Source organism: Otolemur garnettii, unplaced genomic scaffold (genome assembly GCF_000181295.1).
Source record: "Otolemur garnettii isolate 467f Iridium unplaced genomic scaffold, OtoGar3 scaffold00016, whole genome shotgun sequence".
Taxonomy (NCBI): domain Eukaryota; kingdom Metazoa; phylum Chordata; class Mammalia; order Primates; family Galagidae; genus Otolemur; species Otolemur garnettii.
The window spans coordinates 29,679,473-29,698,851 of record NW_003852411.1 but is presented as its reverse complement, the minus strand read 5'-3'; the positions used below and the strand labels follow the sequence as shown (position 1 = coordinate 29,698,851).

Here is a 19,379-nt window from a genome sequence, read left to right as displayed (position 1 = left end):
GGGAAGTTTCTGCCTTAAATGGCTTCTGTCACACCAAGCACCCTTACCTAGAATTTTCTCTGCCCTTCTTTTCAGGGCTCTGAGTCAGAGCCTCGCTCGGCCTTACCAGCCCAAACCTTCTCCCCGAGTCAGCCCGGGCGGGCGGCTCTCGGCTGGCCGGGAAGGCGCTGGGGATTCTTGGCGGCGAGGGTGGGAGAAGACGGGTCCCCTGCGAATGGATACAGAACCCACGGTACCCGGGCCGAGCAGACCCGAGCCGGGCTGGTTGAATAGACGCCGAGAGAGAGCCGCGTCTCCTTAGTGGCGCCGAGCACCCGGCCTGGCACCAGCTAGTCCCAGAGAAGCTGCCGCTTTGTCTCCCACACCCATACCCCCTCCAGGGAGATGGGCATCCACGTCCAGTAGACAAAGCGTACTCGTGCTTGGGCGTATTCCAGAGGGGCGGTCGGGGGGAGATCCCGGCCAATGACCAGGGCCGCCGCACCACGCCCAGGTGTGTGGCTTTCACTGACACTTAGCTGTAGGTCGGCGATGCAGCCAAGAGCCAGGCGGCCCTGAGCCCCCCAAAACACGGTTTTCGACGCCAAGCGCAGGATTGAGCGCAAGTTCACAGATGCGACTGTTCAATCGGACTTGAAGCACTGGACCTTCCATGTGGTGAGCAAGGGCGACAAGCCCAAGGGTCCGTGTGTCCTTCCGCAGGGAGGACAAGACGGTCCACCCCGATGAGATTTCGTCCATGGTGCTGAGCAAGATGAAGGAGATAGCTGAGGCGTACCTGGGCCAGCCTGTGAGGCATGCGGTGATCACGGTGCCTGCCTACTTCAGTGAGTTGCAGCGCCAGGCTATGAAGGACACAGGTGCCATCACAGGGTTCAATGTACCTTAAGGTTCATCAACTAGCCCACAGTGGTCGCCATTGCCTATGGGCTAGACTGGAGCGGTGCCGCAATGTGCTCATTTTTGACCTGGGTGGGGGCAGTTTTGATGTTCGGTACTCTCTATTGACGCAGATGTCTTTAAGGTGAATGCCAAGAGACACCGACATAAGCGGAGAGGTCTTTGACAACCAGATGGTGAGCCACTTCATGGAGGAGTTTTGGAGGAAGCGCAGGAAAGACATGAGCGGGAACAAGCAGGCCCTGCTGTGAGCGTGCCAAGCGCAGCTTGTCCTCCAGCACTCAAGCCACCCTGAAAATCGACTCCTTGTTCAAGGGTATGGACTTCTAGGCTACCATCACTTGTGCCCGCTTTGAGAACTGTTCAGACCTCTTCTGCAGCACCCTGGAGCTTGTGGAGAAGGCCCTGAGGGATGCCACGCTGGACAAGGCCCAGATCCATGATGTCTTCCTGGTGGGGGCTCCACCCACATCCCTAAGGTACAGAAGCTGCTGCAGGACTTCTTCAACGGCAGGGAGCTGAACAAGAGCATCAACCCTGATAAGGCTGTGGTCTATGGGGCTACTGTACAGGGGGATGAGTGGGGGATGAGTGTGAGAAGGTGCCAGATCTCCTGCCCCTAGGACTGGAGACGGCAGGTGAGATGATGACTATGCTGATCCAGAGGAATGCCACTATACCCACCAAGCAGACCCAGACCTTCAGCACTTACTGTGACAACTAACCTGGGATCTTGATCCAGGTGTATGAATGAGGGCGAGAGGGCCATGACCAGGGACAACAACATGCTGGGGCACTTTGAACTCTGTAGCATCCCTCCTGCCCCACGTGGAGTCCCTCAGATTGAAGTGACCTTTGATATTGATGTTAATGGCATCTTGAGTGTGATGGCCATTGACAGGAGCACTGGTAAGGCCAACAAGATGACTGTCACCAATGACAAGGGCTAACTAAGCAAGGAGGAGGTGGGAAGGATCTTTGGTGAGCCTGAATGGCACAAGGCTGAGAATGAGGCCCAGAGGGACAGGGTGGCTGCCCCAAACTCACTGGATGCCTGTGTCTTCCATGTGAAGGGCAAGAGGAAAGTGTTAAGGACAAGATTCCTGAAGAGGACAGGCACAAAGTGCAAGAAAGTGTTGGGAAGTCCTTGCCTGGCTTAAGCACAACCAGTTGGCAGAGAAGGAGGAGTATGAACATCAGAAGAGGGAGCTGGAGAAAATTTGTTGCCCCATCTTCTCCAGGTTTTATGGGGGGGCGGTTCTGGAATCCCTAGGGGCAGCAGTTGTGCGACTCAAGTCTGCGAAGGAAACCCCAGTACTGGTCCCATCATTGATTTGCCCCTCATGATAAGACACATGTGACCGTAAGGGCTGTGCTTGTGGGCCTTCTAGACTTCTACGATCCTGCCCTATAATTTCAGGGATGGGGTCTGGGAGTCTTTTCCCCACAGCTGGAGTTTTATAACTGAGGTCTTTGTCACTTGCCTTTTCTTTTTCTTTAATTCTCTTCTCCCACTTTAAACAAGAAATCATTAATTTATTAATATTAACATTTGTGTGGCACTTTAGTATTGCTTCACCTACAGTTTGTATATTTTGTTACTTGTATATATGAATTTTGCTATGTGAAGTATAGCTCAATATTTGAATAAATTCTTCTTGGTTTTCATTCTAACCAATTAAGCACACAATGGGAATAGGCTTTCAGAAGCAGAAAATATTAGGGCAGGTGCTGAAGCACACAGGTCTGGGTGAATGATTTCTACAGGGAGAAGAAGGGAAAGAGAAGACTTTGAAGTTGGCACACTCAAACAGTCCTAAAGTGTGAGGGCTGACAGAGGGGAAAGGATTGTGACTTATTGTGCAGGAGGAGGGAGGGAAGGTGGAAGAAGGAATTGGAATGGGGAGAAACTTAAGTATTGGCAAGGTTCCCATGTGCGATCCTACAATAAAAATTCTATATTGGGAGCCTAGTTTAGTTTGTCAGTCTTACGTGTCCTAAAAACTTTAACAAAACAGTTCACATGCTCATTAGCTATTTTCAGTCATGTCACTTTATCCATTGTTCTTTCAGAGGAAAGGTCCCAAGTCCTGGACTTTGGGGAATGGTTTGTAGGGGGAGTAGGTTTGGTGGTATGAGCAAAATTACTATTGACTTTACCTATACAAGAGAAACAGCATGGTCTATCTGGTTTATGCTGATGAGTCTAAGGGTTATTATTATTAAAGCAGAGCATAATGGCTATAACAGAACAAGACTCCATAGATTTTCAGCTCTGCTGCTTTATATACTGTGCACATTAACCCTGAATTTCAATTTCTCCTTCCCCATAGTGGCGATGATGAAAATAGTACTGGTTTTGGAATTGAGGGTTTAATTAAATAATATATGTAAGATGCAAAGAAGAATGTTAAGCATAAAATGTACTATCAACAAATAATAGCTATTATTGATTATTATTAGTTGAGTGTCAACTATGTACCCAGTACTTGACATACATAATCTAATTTACTCCTCATAGCACCATCACAGGGTATTACCCTCTTTTGGAAGATGAGCATTCTAAAGTTCAAATAAGTTAAACAATTTACTCAGGGTCACATAGCTATTAAGTGGGGACAACAGGGGGAGGAGTAAAGGTGGCCAACTAGAAACAGTTTTTGCCAGAGTCTCCTGTTCACAGGGAGAGATAATTGGACTATAGTGGACTGTGAAGCTGAAGGAGGGGAGCTGAGCATGGAAAGAAAGAAAGAGAGGTATACATCATCCTTGCTACGACAAGCTGCCAGTCCAAGAAAGAAGAAAGACAACAAAGACCAGGTATGAAGCCCATTGCCAATAGGATGGAAGACCCCTCCCCCAAGTGGGAGGTCCATGGAGGACTTTCTGCAAGCCAATAGGGAACAAAGGACCTCTCATATTTCCCCATGGGAGAGAGCTGTTAAACCCCAGACTTCTTCCTTCAGGGAGGTGACACCTCTGAGCCTAGGCATCATCCTGTGTGGCACAAAAGTGAACAAATACTTTCTCCTCAATTCTGAACACACAGTTCATCCTTCTCCCCTACCCTGGCTGCCTGAAAGCCTGCCCCCTGCAGAGCCTGGAGTGTTTGATGAATTTTCTGAGAGTCCTGGGCATTGTTTGGGCTGCCAGCCAGTGGCACAGAAAGGTGGCAGTGTAGAAATAGGGGGCACAGGGAGGTAGGGGCACATTTAGAAACAGTGGCACCCATGGAGTCAGTAGCATACGGAGGCAGTGATGCCCCAGTTCTGACTTTGGTGGGGGAAATTTCCTGACTCCCTTTCCCACTGCTCCAGCCCCTTGGGAATTTGCATGGCATCTGCCTGCAGATTTCTGTTTTCTAGTCATATGGCAGCTTTTTGAACTCTTTCAAGCAAGTCCCAGGAATATTTGTAAGACAATCTGATTGGAACTTTTGACTTGAGTTGTCTACTCTGTGACCTTATGAAGTTTAACAGGGGTGGTATTGCAGCAGAGAGGGGCAGATTCTCCTCCTCCAGCTATCACCAGTGGGGGAGGGGGAAGGGTGGGCTCCCATAGGGGTTTGTATCTTTCCCCAGCTAAGATTCCAGGATAATACCTCAACTCCTTAGAATTGGGTAGAGGCAGACTGACCTCAAGATAGAGCCAGCTTGTTATCTCACCAACTCAGCCCTCAGCGTCTCTGGCTGCATCTCTGAAATGAACTCTTGCAAGGCTATAGGGGAAAAGCCACAATCAGAAGGTCCAGCTCATTGGAGAAGGGGTGGTTATCTACACTTCCTTGGCCCTGATCCAGTCTCACCCCACCAGATTTAATTGCCAAATAGCAGAAAATACTCATGGGGAGGAACCAGCAGAAGAACTCTGGCAACAGGAGAAACCAGAGCAGATAATCTCCTCTGAGGGATGACAAAGGAGATACAACAGAAAATATAATGTATAGAGAAATTGCTGAAGTGACAGAAATATAATTCAGAATATGGATGGCAAATAAGATGAATAGAATAGAAGAAAAAATGGAATATCCAAAAAGTAGTTCAAAAAAGCTACCTCAAGAAGTTAATGAATTCAAAGACAAAGTCACCAAGGATATGGACATAATGAGAAAAGATATAGCAGAGTTTAAGGAACTGAAAAAGTCATTTCACAAGTTTCTAAATACAGTAGAGATTCTCATTAATAAAGTTGAATAGGGAAGAAGAAAGGATCTTAGAAATTGAAGATAAGTCTCTTGAACTATCCCATGCTTCCAAAGAGGCAGAAAAAAAGGAAAACAAGAATAGAATATTCCTTGAGAGAGTTGTGTGATCATTACAAAAGATCAAACATCTGGATTATAGGGATTCCTGGAGGAGGAGAGGATGGTCCTAAAAGGAAAGATGTTCTACTCCAAACCATTATGGTGGGGAATTTTCTAAGCATTGCAAGAGATATAGAAATTCAGATAATAGATAGTTTCAGAACCCCAGCACAATTCAATCCAAATAAAGCATCTCCTAGACACATTATAATTAACTTTGCCAAAGTTAATATGAAGGAGAAAATCCTGAAAGCACCAGGCATAAGAAATGTATTACCTACAAAGGGAAACATATCAGGAGGACTGCTGATCTTTCAGCTGAAACTTCTCAAGTCAGAAAAGGATGGTCACTGACCTTTATCCTTCTAAAACAAAACAACTTTCAGCCCAGGATCCTGTATCCAGCAAAACTGAATTGCATTTGTGATAAAGAAATAAAATACTTTATGGACATCCATATGTTAAGGAAATTTGCCATAACTAGACCAGCTCCCTAGGAAACACTCAGATCCATTTTGTATAATGACCAGCACAATGGTCTACCACCAAAGTAAATTCACCCAGAATTTAAAGAATAAAAGCTAACTTCCATGATGGTGAAAGGGTTAAAAATATAAACTGGACCTTTGGAAAAAAAAAATATGACCAAAATGCTACCATACCCATCAATTCTCTCAATGTGAATGGTTTAAATTCTCCTCCAAAGAGGCACAGGTTGGCTGACTGGATACAAAAACTCAGGCCAGGTATCTGTTGCCTCTAACAGAGGCAAAATTCACCTCAAAGGATAAGACAAGATTCAGAGTGAAGGCATGGGCAATGGCATTCTAGGCAAATGGAAAGCAGAAAAAAGCTGGAGTCGCAATCTTATTTGCAGATATAATTGGATTTAAACTAACAAAAATAAGGAAAGACAGGGGTGGACACTACATATTTGTCAAGGTAAGCACTCAACATGAAGAGATTTCATTTATGTATCTTACCTGAATTCTTCTTGATTTATAAAACAAACCCTAACTGATATGGACAAAATGATATCTTTCTGTACTATAATAGTTGGAGATTTTAACACCCTTTGGCAGTTCTGGATAGATCTTTCAAGAAGAAACTAAACAAAGAAATAATGGACTTATACTTGATCCTAGATCAAATGAACTTAACAGATATATACAGAACATTTCATCCTAACAAAACTGAATACACATTCTTCTCGTCAGCCCATGGATCATCTCTAAAATTTATCCTATCTTAGGACACAAGTCTAACCTCAACAAATATGAAAGAATAGAAATTATTCCTTGTATCTTCTTGGACCATCACCAAATAAAAGTTGAACTCAATAGCAATAGAAATCTTTATATTCAAACATGTCATGGAAACTAAATAACATTATGGAAACTAAATTACCTTGTATCTGGGTCAAAGATGAGATTAATAAGGAAATTGTCATATTTATGGAATAAAATGACAATGAAGACACAAACTATCAAAACCTATAGGATACTGCAAAGGCAGTCCTAAGAGAGAAATTTATAGCATTAGAAGCCTTCATTAATAAAACAGCAAGAGAGTAAGTCAGCAACCTAAGGGGACATCTCAAACAACTGGAAAAGGAAGAACAATTCAACCCCGAGCCTAGCAGAAGAAAAGAAATAATCAAAATTGGAGCAGAATTAAATGAAATTGAAAACAAAAGAATCATTTGGAAGATCAATGAAACAAAAAGTTGGTTATTTGAAAAGATTAATAAAATTGATAAACTTTGGCTAGACTAACCAGAAACAGAAAAGTAAGATCTCTAATAACTTCAATCAGGAATGATAAAGGAGAAATAACAACAGATACCACAGAAGTAAAAAAGATCTTCAATGATTACTATTAAAAAACTCTATTCTCAGAAATATGAAAATGTAGAGGAAATTGACCAATACCTAAAAGCATGCCACCTTCCTAAACTCAACCAGAAAGAATTAGAAATTTTGAACAGATCCATATCAAGCACTGAAATAGCATCAACTATACAAAATCCCTCCTCCAAAAACAAACAAACAAACAAAAAACCCCTTGACCAAATGGTTTTGCATCAGAATTCTACCAAAGCTTTAAAAAGGAACTATTACCTATTTTACATAATCTATTATGATCCCGAAACCAGGAAAGGATCCAACAAAGAAAGAAAACCATAGACCAATAACATTAATGAATATCAGTGCAAAAATATTCAATAAAATCCTAGCAAACAGAATATGATGACACATCTAAAAAGTTATACACCATGATGAAGTTGGTTTTATCCCAGGGTTACAAGGTGGGTTCAACATACATAAATCCATAAGTATTATTCACCATATAAATAAAATCAAACACAAAGCCCATAGGATTCTCTCAATTGATGCATAAAAGGCTTTTGGTAATATCCAGCATCCTTTCATGATTACAACACTTAAGAAAATAGGCTTAGATGGGACATTTCTTAAACTGCTAGAAGTCATCTATAGCAAACCCATAACCAATATCATATTGAATGGAGTGAAACTGAAAGCATTTCTACTCAAATCTGGAACTAGACTGGACACCTATTTTCACCACTGCTATTCAACATAGTGCTGGAAGTCCTAGCCATTGCAATCATGCAAGAGAAGGAGATAAAAGGTATTTGAATGGGGACAGAGAAGGTCAAAATCTCACTCTTTGCAGATGACATGATCTTATACCTGGAAAGCCCCAGGGACTCAATTACAAAGCACATTGAAGTGATCAAGGAATATAGCAGTGTCTTGTGATACAAAATATGCCAACAACAGTCGAGCTGAGAATATAATCAAAGACACTATTCCTTTGGCAGTAGTGCCAAAGCAGGTGAAATACCTGGGAATATATCTAACAAAGGATGTGAAAGAACTCTATAAAGAGAACTATGAAACCCTGAGAAAAGAAATAACAGAGGATGTTAACAAATGGAAGAACATACCATGCTCATGGTTGGGAAGAATCAATATTGTTAAAATGTCCATATTACCCAAAGCAATCTACAAATTTAATGCAATCCCCATCAAAGTACCAATGTCAGTCATACTTAAAAAACTAGAACTTCATTTTATATGGAATGAGAAAAATCCCGAAATAGTCAATATAATTCTTAGAAATTAAAATCAATCTGGAGGCTCCTCACTACCAGACTTCAGGTTATACTACAAATCTATAGTGATCAAAACAGCATGGTACTGGCACAAAAATAAAGATATAGATTTATGGAACAAATAGAGAATCTAGAGATGAACCCAGCCAATTATCATCATTTGATCTTTGAGAAGCCTAACAAAAACATGCACTAGGGAAAAGAATTCCAATTTAACAAATGGTGCTGAGAGAACTTGTTAGCCGTTGGTAGAAGACTGAAACTGGACCCACACCTCTCACCGTTGACAAAAATTTACTCTCGCTGGATAAAATATTTAAATTTAAGACATGAAACAATAAAAATTCTAGAAGAGAGTGCAGGGAAAATGCTTGAAAATATTGACCTGGGAAAATATTTTATGGGGAAGACCCCTTCCCCTAGGCAATTCCAGCAATACCAAAAATAAATAACTAGGATTTGGTCAAGCTAAAAAGCTTCTGCACAGCTAAGGCTACTACAACCAGAGCAAACAGCCTTTGGAATGGGAGAAGAGTTTTGCATGGTATGAATCCAACAAAAGTCCAATAACTGGAATCTACAGAGAATTCAAATTAATCAATAAGAAAGAGCAAACAACCCCATTTCTTTCTTGCAGGTTTGGTGGGGGCTGGGTTTGAACCCACCACCTCCAGCATATGGGGCTGGCGCCATACTCCTTTGAGCCACAGGCACTGCCCAAACAACTTTCCCCATTTCTTTGTGGGAAAAAAGACTTGAACAGAAACTTTTCCAAAAATGGCAGACCAGAAATGGCCATTAAACACGTGAAAAAATGCTCATTGTCTTAATCATCAGAGAAATGCAAATCAAAACCTCTTTGTGATATCAGATAACTCCTGTAAGATAAGCCCACATCACAAAGTCTCAAAACTGCAGATGTTGGCGTGGATGTGGAGAGAAGGGAACACTTCTACACTGCTGGTGGGATTGCCAGCTAATACAGTCTTATGAAAAGAAGTGTAGAGAATTCTCAAAGAACTAAAAGTTGACCTTCCATTTGATTCCACAATCCCATTACTAGGTAGATACCCAGAAGAACAAATTTTTTTTGTTCTATCCAGAAGAACAAAAATTTTATCACAAAGACATTTGTACCAGAATGATTCATAATTGCCAAGTTGTGGAAACAAGCTAAATGCCCATCAACCCATGAATGAATTAACAAATTGTGGCATATGTATACCAAGGAATACTATTTAGCAATAAAAAACGCAGACTTTACATCTTTTATGTTTACCTGGATGGAGCTGGAACACATTTTTCCTAGTAAAGTAAATGTGTTTTCAAGACTGGGAAAAAAGTATCCAATGTACTCAATACTATTATGAAATGAATATGTAAACACTTACGCACTCATATGAATGGTAAAACACAAAGTCTAGCAAGAGGAAGGGATGAGGAGAAAGAGGGGAGGGGAAAGAGGAAGCCAATTGGTGAAGGAGGGAGGGCATTTGGTGAGATCTCACCTAATATGTACAATGCAAAGGTATATTTCAAAATAACTGAGAGTAAGTCTTAAATGTCTTGCCACAAAAAAATAAGTGAGGTTATGGCTATGTTAATCAGTTTGATTTAAGCATTCCACACTGTATATTATTAAATCATCACATCGAATTCTATAAATGTATACAGTTACGATTTTAATTAAAAATTAATGACAAAATAAGAAAAAAATTTGGGCCAATAGGAAGGAAGGCTTGAATTAGGAACCCCATCCTACCTGATTCTAGAGCCTGAGTATGTCACCCCACAAATAGGTCAGAACTGCTTATTACCAGAACTTCCCCAGATATTGTGAAATTGGATACATTACTTCTTTTCTCTCTCTCTTTTTTTTTTGTTTTGAGACAGAGCCTCAAGCTGTCACCCTGGGTAGAGTGCAGTGGCATCACAGCTCACAGCAACCTCCAACTCCTGGGCTTAAGCCTCAGCATCCCAAGTAGCTGGGACTACAGGTGCCTGCCACAATGCCCAGCTATTTTTTGGTTGTAGTTGTCATTGTTTGGCAGGCCCAGGCTGGATTTGAACCCATCAGCTCTGGTATATGTGGCTGGTGCCTTAGCCACTTGAGCTACAAGGCACTGAGCCAGGATATATTATTTCTTTAAAATGCATTTGTATGCTGAGCCCTGAGAGAAAATGTATACATTTCATTGTATATTTACATCATCTATTAAGTAAACATTTGTGTGTCTTTTTGAAGCAAGTGACAGAACCTGGGAAATATCCTCAGTTAAATACTTAACTTCACTGCCAGTTAAGTAAATGACAACATGAGAGCAAGAATAAACTTATGGGAGTTAATTCCCAATCAACTCGGTTCATGCCGTGTCTATCCTACTAGCCCTGGGAGTTTTATTTTTTATCTCAGAAGTGAGGGAGAGCTTGGCTACATTGCATTTAGATTAGGTAGATCTATTGCAGATAAAGTGGAGGTTTGCTAACAATCTATTTGGTCTGGCTGTTATTTTACCTTTTTTTTTTTCTTGAGACAGTATCTTTCTCTGTCATCCAGGTAAGAGTGCAGTGGCATGATCATAACTCACTGCAACCTTGATCTCCTGGCTCAAGCCATCCTCCTGCCTCAGCCTCCCAAAGTGCTGGGATTACAGGTGTGAACCACCACATCTGGCCCATTTCACATTTTTAACTGTCTCTTATCCTGCACCTGGCCCAGGGTCTGTGCAACCTACTTTCACATTGAAGGAACCTGCAGAAAAGAGATAGAGTTATATGTATATACACTGTATTACATCCTCCCTTTCCTGAATCTTTTCCCAACTTCAAACATTGACCATCTAAACCTATTTGTACTTTCCCAAAGAAATCATGGTACCCATAGGATTAAAAAAGCTTCTTAGTATTCCAATAGCATGCCTGTTTCTTCTTATAATCACACACACACACACACACACACAATGACTGAGGTAAAGATCTCAATCAGTGGAGATTTAGCAAGTGAAATTTTGAGGATATGCCCAGGAAAATCGTAAACCACAGAAGCACCTGTAACCTGTGCTCTCTAAAGAGGGATTTGGGAATTCAGTATTTAAGGGGAGAGGGCATACAAAAAAGAAAAAGGAGGAGGGGGGTAGGCAGTGAGGGAAATGGTTACATTCTTGTGAGACTTGAGCATCTAAAAAATCTACACTTTGCATAAGTCGCCTGGTGAGGATCAAGAGAAGGGGATTCTAGATTAAAGATCAAAGTGAGTAAGTCACCTAGATTAGATGGGGTGGATGCTTGAAGAGGAAAAAAGAGTGAAGGAAGAAGCAATTGTGCAGATAGATGTCCCTGGATAGATGAAAGAATGATTGAGCTTGTCTTGTCTCTGTTCTGCACCTGGGAAGATAGACTTGTAATCACATTCTTAGTGTGGAAAACAGACTTTAGTTTTAAGAGCTAGGCTTAGCTTGCAGAACTGAAGTTATAATAAGCATGCCCTTGTTCGTGGGAGGCCAGTAAAGAATTTCCTTATGAGTGATCTGTGGGGTCAGTCATTGTAGATATCGGAGGACTTTTACCCTTTGTCGGAGCCGGGACACTCGGTGGCGGGCCAGCCCTTCAAACTCCCAGGACGCGGACCGCTATACATTTACAACTGGGGTATGTCTCATTCGGGTCTCAGGGCCCGAAGCACCTTAGAAGTCACAGTCAGTATTAGTAGGAGCCAGCATCTCAGCAACAACCTCTCAGCAGCAGTCTTAGTAGCGGAGCGCCGATCAGGTGTCCTCCCAGCAAGAAGTGGAGCCAAAGGACAAGCCCGGCTAATAGAAGTAATCCCGTGGCCGCCTACGCCACAGGTGTGGAGACTGCTAACCAATGATACACATTCTCTCGTGCTCTCCGCTTTCCCTCTCGTGCTCTTTAACCAGACCAATGAAGTTAAGTCCCTTCTCCAATCCCTTGTCACCAAGGTACTTCTCACAGGTGCCTCCCACAACCCTTCTGTGGGATATCTCACAGAAGGGTTGGTGAGATCTATCTGTTACTGACATTAGCTAAAAGCATAATGTCAGTAACAGACACTCACTTGGAAGGAGTGTTGTATGACTCTGCCTTCAGGTTTGACCTTCCCTTTTGCACAATGATTTGGAGGTGATGGGGGTCCTGAGATTTAAATTCCCCTCTTATAGGCGGAAAAACCTATATACTTGTGCCTTTTTGCCTCCGAGAGTGAGCAGGAATATAAGTCATGTTTTTCTACAATCCAGGAGGCTCTGAGGTTGAACTCCCCCTATGGCCTTTGCCCTAGCGGGAGGAATGTGACATTCCATTGCTCTGAGCAGGGCCAGGGAGGCTGGTACCCATAGGCACGACATCGGCATACTTTTGGAACCTCCAGATTGTGGTTTTATAAGACTTCAAGTTACTGCCTCCAGGTGGTTTAGGGCCTTGTAGAGTGAGTGATTAATCAGCCCTTTCCCCCTGATGGAGTTTCCCTACCTGTCAAGAATCAGACTGGAAAGTCAACAACATGTTTTTCCTTGATTGGTACTTTCAGTATAATGGATGTTGTGATCAGTAGACTAGCAGGCACTATATAAAGGTTAATTTGTTTTTTACTATATGTCACTAAAGTAATGGAAGGTTTGTTGATTGACAGTGTGTACATGCAGAGCTGGTTATTTAAACCAGCAAGGAATAAAGAAGTTTGCTACTCGCCGTCTTAAGGTGGTAGTCATCTCTGTCTCTATACTATTCCAACGCAAGCCTATTCTCTGTGTCTCTGACCACCTGTGAACCTGAGCACAACACCCTCTTTAAGAGTATAAGCAGGAAAATTGTACTGTGGTTAGTTGTGAATATACCTCCAATTCTCCCATCTGGGTGGTGTCTATTTTTCTACAGAGATATTTGAACAAATTAATCACTTCTTTTACTTTTAAATGGCTGTTGTTGATCATTTTGGTTTCGTTTCTTCGGGAACTTTTTCTTGTATAACAGACATCTAAAAATCCATTTGTTGTAGGTAGTCTTACTTTGATTATTATAATTACAACTATGTCATGCAGTTCCTAAAAAAAAAAAAAAGGAATACATTAAATCAAAATACATGCTCATTATTATGAACTCAAAACCAAATCTTCTCACAGGCAACCACTTTCAAATTGTTTCTATTTTAATTTTTTTATTTTGCAATAATTTTGAATCAATGGATGAATTGCAAAGATATGACAGAAAATCACAATATATCCTTTAGCCTGTGCCCCCAAATACTAAAATCCTACATAAGCATGATACACCCATCAAGCTTCAGAAATTGGCATTGTCACAATACTAATAACTAATTTGTAGACTTTAATCAGCCATTTTCCCACTAATGTCCTTTATTCTTTCAGGAGTCAATCCAGGATAGCATGTTATATTTTGTTATTTTGTCTCCTTATTTCCCTACAATCTGTGACAGTTTCTCTGTTTTCTCCTGTTTTTCATGCTCTGACACTGGTGTTTTGTAGATTGTCCCTTAATTTGAGTTTGTCTAATATTTTTTCATGGTTAGGGAAGAATGCCAGAGAGGAGAAGTAACTATGCTACCACATTATATCAGGGTGTACACTATGTTAATGTAATCGCTGGTGATGTTAACCTTGAGAACTTATTTTGGCTCAGGTTTGTTTAAAAACTACTTTTGGCTAAGTAATCCCAAAGCTTTGGGAGGCAGGATTGCTAGAAGCCTTGAGTGAGACACTCTGCCCTCACGCCCACCCCTTTTTCCAACTCCAGTATCTACAAGAAAAATAGAAAAATTTAGCCAGGTGTGGTGGCATGTGCCTGCCGTCCAAGCTGCCTGGGAGGCTGAGGCAGGAGGATTGCTTCAATCTAGGCGTTTGAAGTTGCGGTGAGTGATGATGACCCCACTGCACTCTTGCCTTGGCAACAGAGAGAGCAAGATCCTGTCTCAAAAGAAAACAAAACATTATTTTTTTAACATGTCTGTCTTATGAATGTGCTATCATCCTCCTTGGCTTAGACATAGCATTTAACTTTGTGTCCTCTGTCCTAAGCACAGGGCTTAACATGTAAATGCCTAAATGATACTGAATAAAAAGTGGCCTGGTGCGGATCAAGAAAAGAGGATTCTAGATTAAAGATTTTGCAAAGTGAGTAAATCACCTAGCTTAGATAGACCCGTGCTATCATGGGGGTGACTTTAACATGGGGGTGAATCATGCTGGGATCCTGTAAAATGCAGATTCAGTAGGTCTAAGGTGGGGCCTGAGATCTACAATTCCTGTATCAATCAATTCTACAACCATTTCACTACAGGCTAAGGCTTAGAAATGTCGAAAACATTTCCCAAGGTCCCAAGTCCAGTAAATGATAGTGTAGTGCTGCCTGGCAAACTTGCACTAGTCAACCCGAAGATCCTTCCATCTGCGTTCTATGAACCTCCCACATTCAACTTCTTAACAGCTCTTCCCTCTCCCCAAAAGGCCAGTTAGGCTTTTTCCATACTCAGCTCTTATTTGTGATCTTCTAGAAACAAATTCTTAAAACAACAAACTCCATGAGTATCCTATCACCTCCCATCCCCCAACATTAGATCTGCAGATTTCTTTTCCTGGTGTTCTTTGACACTACAAACTGAACCGAATTAGAATTGATGATGGGGGGGGGCGGGTCCAGGAAGGCGAGGGAAAATCTGATGCTTACGTTAGCATAAAAGATTCAGGCTAATTACTGTATAGCAAATTAAGAAATCCTGGGTTGAAGGCTTTTCCTTTTTCTGCTAAAGGGGACCTTAGTATCTTCCTGCCTTAGTATGCTTGACACATGGAAAAGTCTCAATATATTGTTGTCAAATAAAGGAATGTGTAAAAAAGCACCGGGAAGGCGGATGCTAACCTAAATTGTATTTTTTGTCACAGTAAAGGATAGATCTTATTTTCTACTACTCCTGGTTTCATGGTCCACTTCCATGCCAGTACATAGAAGAAATATTTAGTTTTATATTCACAGTGTAGTAGGATATGTAGATACGTAGGATAAAAAGCAGTGTCAATTCTTTCTCTAGAAGTTCACAGTATTGGCTGGTTGGTTCAGGCTCGAAGATGTAAGGGAGCAAAAGATATTGTTGTCAGAAGTGGGATTCGAACCCACGCCTCCAGGGGAGACTGCGACCTGAACGCAGCGCCTTAGACCGCTCGGCCATCCTGACACGATAGACAACTTATTTTGTGTTATATTTATCAAAGACTAACAATGGATGTTACCAGGTTGTATTAATTTAGTTTGTTTCAGCTAGAATCCAAACTCGTCCTGGACCCCTACGCAAAGCTGGAAAAACAAAACTGTCTCTGAACCGCTGTTTCCTACTTCCGTGATCACTATGCCATTTTCCCCGGCGCATTTTCAAATCCTCCTCTCTACGGAGTCTGAGGTACGTCAGGGTGGACCTTGCGCGGGTCGGTCTTTCTCGGATTCTCAGCACCAAATTGCCATTACCAAGTCTGACACCGGTGGATCTAGCGCTGGGCCTCCAGAGCCAGGAGCTGAGAACTGGGAGAGCCCGTACGCAGGGCAAGTGGGGGTGAGAGCAGGCGGCGCTAAGCCTCGGCTTTCCAAGTCGGCTTTCCCGGCGCCGGGTGGACTCCGCGTTCATCAGGTCCACGCTGTTTACTGGTGGGGCCGAATAAAGGAGTCTGTGTTCACTGGGTGAAGTTTTTATGTACCTCGCGCTGGGAGCATAAATAAAGACCACCACTGAAAAGGGTAGGAGAAAAAAGGCAATCACTGACTTTATTTCCCTTATGTATGAAATTGTAAGCACAAAGTTATTGGAAGCACTGAGGGTATAGTGATGAAAAGACAATCACTGACTTTATTTCATTTATGTAAGAAATTGTAAGTGGGAGGGTACCGGAAGCGTTGGTGGTATAGTGGTGAGCATAGCTGCCTTCCAAGCAGTTGACCCGGGTTCGATTCCCGGCTAACGCAGCGTAAGATTTTTTTTGTTTTGTTTTGTTTGTTTAACAAAACACGTTCTTGAGAAGATTGAGAAACAGAGCTCGCGGTGCTGTTAATTTTACGCCTAAGCAAAGTTACCATATTCTATCGCCATACTTCGCTTTCTCCTCTTTCCTGTTTGACCCTGGCCTCTTTCTCTGCCCAGGCTTGTTTTCATGGGCTTAGATTCTGAAGGTTTTCTTCTTCCCTCCTTTTTTTTCCTTCCTTTTTCTTCTCTCTCTCTCTCTTTTTTTAAAAGACTAGTCAAGCGCAGTAGTGAGAAGGGACAAAGAGTAGAACAAGGAGTTCAATCTGTAACTGACTTTGAACAATCAAGTGAAATAACTCACTACCTTCGGACCAGCCTTTCCCTTTCCTTTTAAACTTCTGACTTTGAAGGAATCTTTAGGATCTGGGATCTGGATTCTGGGATTTCTTGTCTGAAGAGCCTCAGAAATGGGCTGTTGTGCCTTTACCTCAGAGGTTCATATGGCAGCCACAATCTACGGAGCACTCGAAATTGGCGAGTGCATCCAAGGAAATGCATTTTCAAATTTAATAAATTAATTGAAATAAATAAATGGAAATTTTAAGACAGTTTCTCAATTTAGCTATTAGAGAACGTTTAAGTGCGCTTGGAACGACTGAGATATATGAATCTACTTTTTCAACTGTAAATTTTATGAACTGGAAATATTATTTTTTTGATGAAAATTTAACGCCCAAGTTGAAATGTGCTGTTCGTAAGTGTAAAACACATACTGAATTTTGAAAACCAAGAGAAAATATAGCTAAATTAATAAAATGTGTATATTGATCACATGTTGAAATAATATTTTGGATATATAGGGTTAAGTAACATTTATTATTAAAATTATTATCAAATGTTTCTTTTAATTTTTGAATGTGGTTATTAGAAAATTACATGTGGGCCCCACGTTATGTTTCTATTGTAATAAGCTGGTCTAGAAAAGTAGTCCACCAACTTTTTAAGGTACGTGGGTGACTCCAGGTCTTCCCAAACAGTGATTTTGGAGACATTGGTATTACAGATGTCTTCCTAGGCAGCAATTGTTGTAAATTTTGCGCAGTTGTCCTCGTTAGTATAGTGGTGAGTATCCCCGCCTGTCACGCGGGAGACCGGGGTTCGATTCCCCGACGGGGAGACGTGCAGCCTTTTCCTGTTTCCTCCCACAGAAGCTTCTGTTACTCCCGGAACAAAAATCATTCTATGACAATTTTAGGTTCTCTCGGAAAACTTGTTTTTCACCTGCAATGTTCGTGGATATGGGCAAGCGTAGGAGTGGGTGAACTTACCTTGACTCTGGTTCTGTGTTGGGTGATTAATTTTCTGTGTTGGGTGATTAATTAAGCAAGTTTCAACCTGATTGGCCACTGTATGGGCCTGGGGGCTGGGTTAATTGTTGGGCATTTATTTCCATTTCCTGCTGCCCCCGGGAAGAGAATCCTCCTTGTATGCCTTAAACCCTGGACTTCGGATTTCCACCTTCTCTCCATTTCCCCACCGACGACTGGTGGAGTAGGCACTCCGTCTTCCCTTTTCCCGCAGGTATTCTGCAGGTATTCTGCAGTGTCCCGCCCAAATTCTTAATTGGGCACTCTCCACTGCCACCTTACCCGAAGATGTGCAAACTCATGAAAAAACTTCCCCTACAGTGGTTGAAGGATAATAGCAAAGATTTTATGATTTTTTTTTTTTTTTAGCCAGTGAAATACCAACTTTAGTGACACTAATGTTAATTAAGTTCTGATAATTCACTACCATCGGACCAGCCTTTATGTTTATACCAAATAAGAACTGGTCTGACTATCAGGCGATCTGTTCTTGTTTCTGTGTGTGTGTGTGTTTTTCTTTTCTTTCTTATTTTTTTTTTTTATGATAAACAAACAGTTTAATTTCTCTGGTCTACTGGTTTTCTTCACCTTTATAAACTGGAGTAGCGTTTCAAACTCCACAGTTTGGCATCCTTTGTAGCTCTAAAGTCCTCTGAAGTGGTGCCCTGCACCAGGAGTGTAGGGTTTCGAACATACTGTATTTTGAATCTCAGTTCTTCCACTTACTAATGCTTTGTTCAGTCTTTCTGAGCCTCAGTTTCATCATCTATGTATATGTACGGTATATTAAAAAGGAAATAATTGTACCTATTATGAATGATATTTTTGAGGGTAGAATAAAATATACGTGAAAGCACCTGGCACGTAGTTATATGCCCATTTTTACAAAAGACATTATTTTTCTTGTGAAGAATGGTAATATATATTACTTGTAGGCAATATGGAGAATAAGCAAATCATAAACAGAAGGTATCCGTCAATATTTCCATCACTAAAAAATCTCCTATTAATATTTCCCTGTTTGTTTATCTCTTCAGTATTTGAAAGATGCAATTTGGAATCATACCAAGCATTCTGCTTATTTTTAAATAGACCATATTTTTCGAGCAGTTTTAATTAAGTTCATAGCAAAATTGAGAGGAGGGGACAGAGATTTCCTAAATACCCCTATCTGGACGCAGGCATAGCCTTCCCCATTGTCAATATCCCTCACCAGGGAGTACATTTGTTACAACTGATGGACCTACATTACACACTATTACTATTACTACCCAACATGTGTTGAACATGTTATAGGTTTAAACATTTATAGGTTTGAATAAATGTATAATGATGTGGGCTTTTAAAGAACACACTTGACTTTTTACTTTGTATCTATTTCTACATTTATTATTAGTCTAAAACATTACTTTTTGGTTTCATTGTGTTAAACCATATGGCTACATCACAATTTCTTTAACAAATTTTCTATTTCATTTCCAGTGTTTTTCTGTCTCTTGTAGGGAAGTTCTTGAAATCTCTGCTCAGTATTCTTTTAGCTTTTCAACTGTTATTCTCGCCTTGGCCTCTTTGCAGTCTCTGTTCAGTGCATGCCCAGTTCAGGAGTGAGGTAAGGATTTAAGGGGAGAATTATTTGGAGATTTGATTTTCTCCTATGTGGCTCCCTCCATTCTGAAATTTACTCTTTTT

General features: G+C 41.4%; 1 protein-coding gene and 3 non-coding genes across 4 annotated transcripts in view; 3 read left to right on the top strand and 1 right to left on the bottom strand.

Annotated features, from left to right (window-relative positions):
• HSPA6 (heat shock protein family A (Hsp70) member 6) overlaps positions 1-2,261 on the top strand; it is a 6,426-nt gene extending 4,165 nt beyond the window's left edge. The window contains 12 exon segments of the mRNA XM_023510821.1: positions 412-560; positions 562-681; positions 683-883; positions 886-943; positions 946-1,144; positions 1,146-1,351; positions 1,354-1,476; positions 1,479-1,651; positions 1,653-1,974; positions 1,977-2,027; positions 2,030-2,151; positions 2,154-2,261. Of these exon segments, the coding sequence (XP_023366589.1) occupies positions 412-560; positions 562-681; positions 683-883; positions 886-943; positions 946-1,144; positions 1,146-1,351; positions 1,354-1,476; positions 1,479-1,651; positions 1,653-1,974; positions 1,977-2,027; positions 2,030-2,151; positions 2,154-2,261 (1,832 nt within the window).
• A 13,202-nt stretch (positions 2,262-15,463) lies between these two features.
• Positions 15,464-15,546, bottom strand: TRNAL-CAG. Its single transcript has one exon. It is a non-coding gene; the product is annotated as a tRNA-Leu (tRNA).
• Positions 15,547-16,253: 707 nt separating this feature from the next.
• Positions 16,254-16,325, top strand: TRNAG-UCC. The gene has a single exon. It is a non-coding gene; the product is annotated as a tRNA-Gly (tRNA).
• A 1,103-nt stretch (positions 16,326-17,428) lies between these two features.
• TRNAD-GUC lies at positions 17,429-17,500 on the top strand. Its single transcript has one exon. It is a non-coding gene; the product is annotated as a tRNA-Asp (tRNA).
• Positions 17,501-19,379: the final 1,879 nt, after the last annotated feature.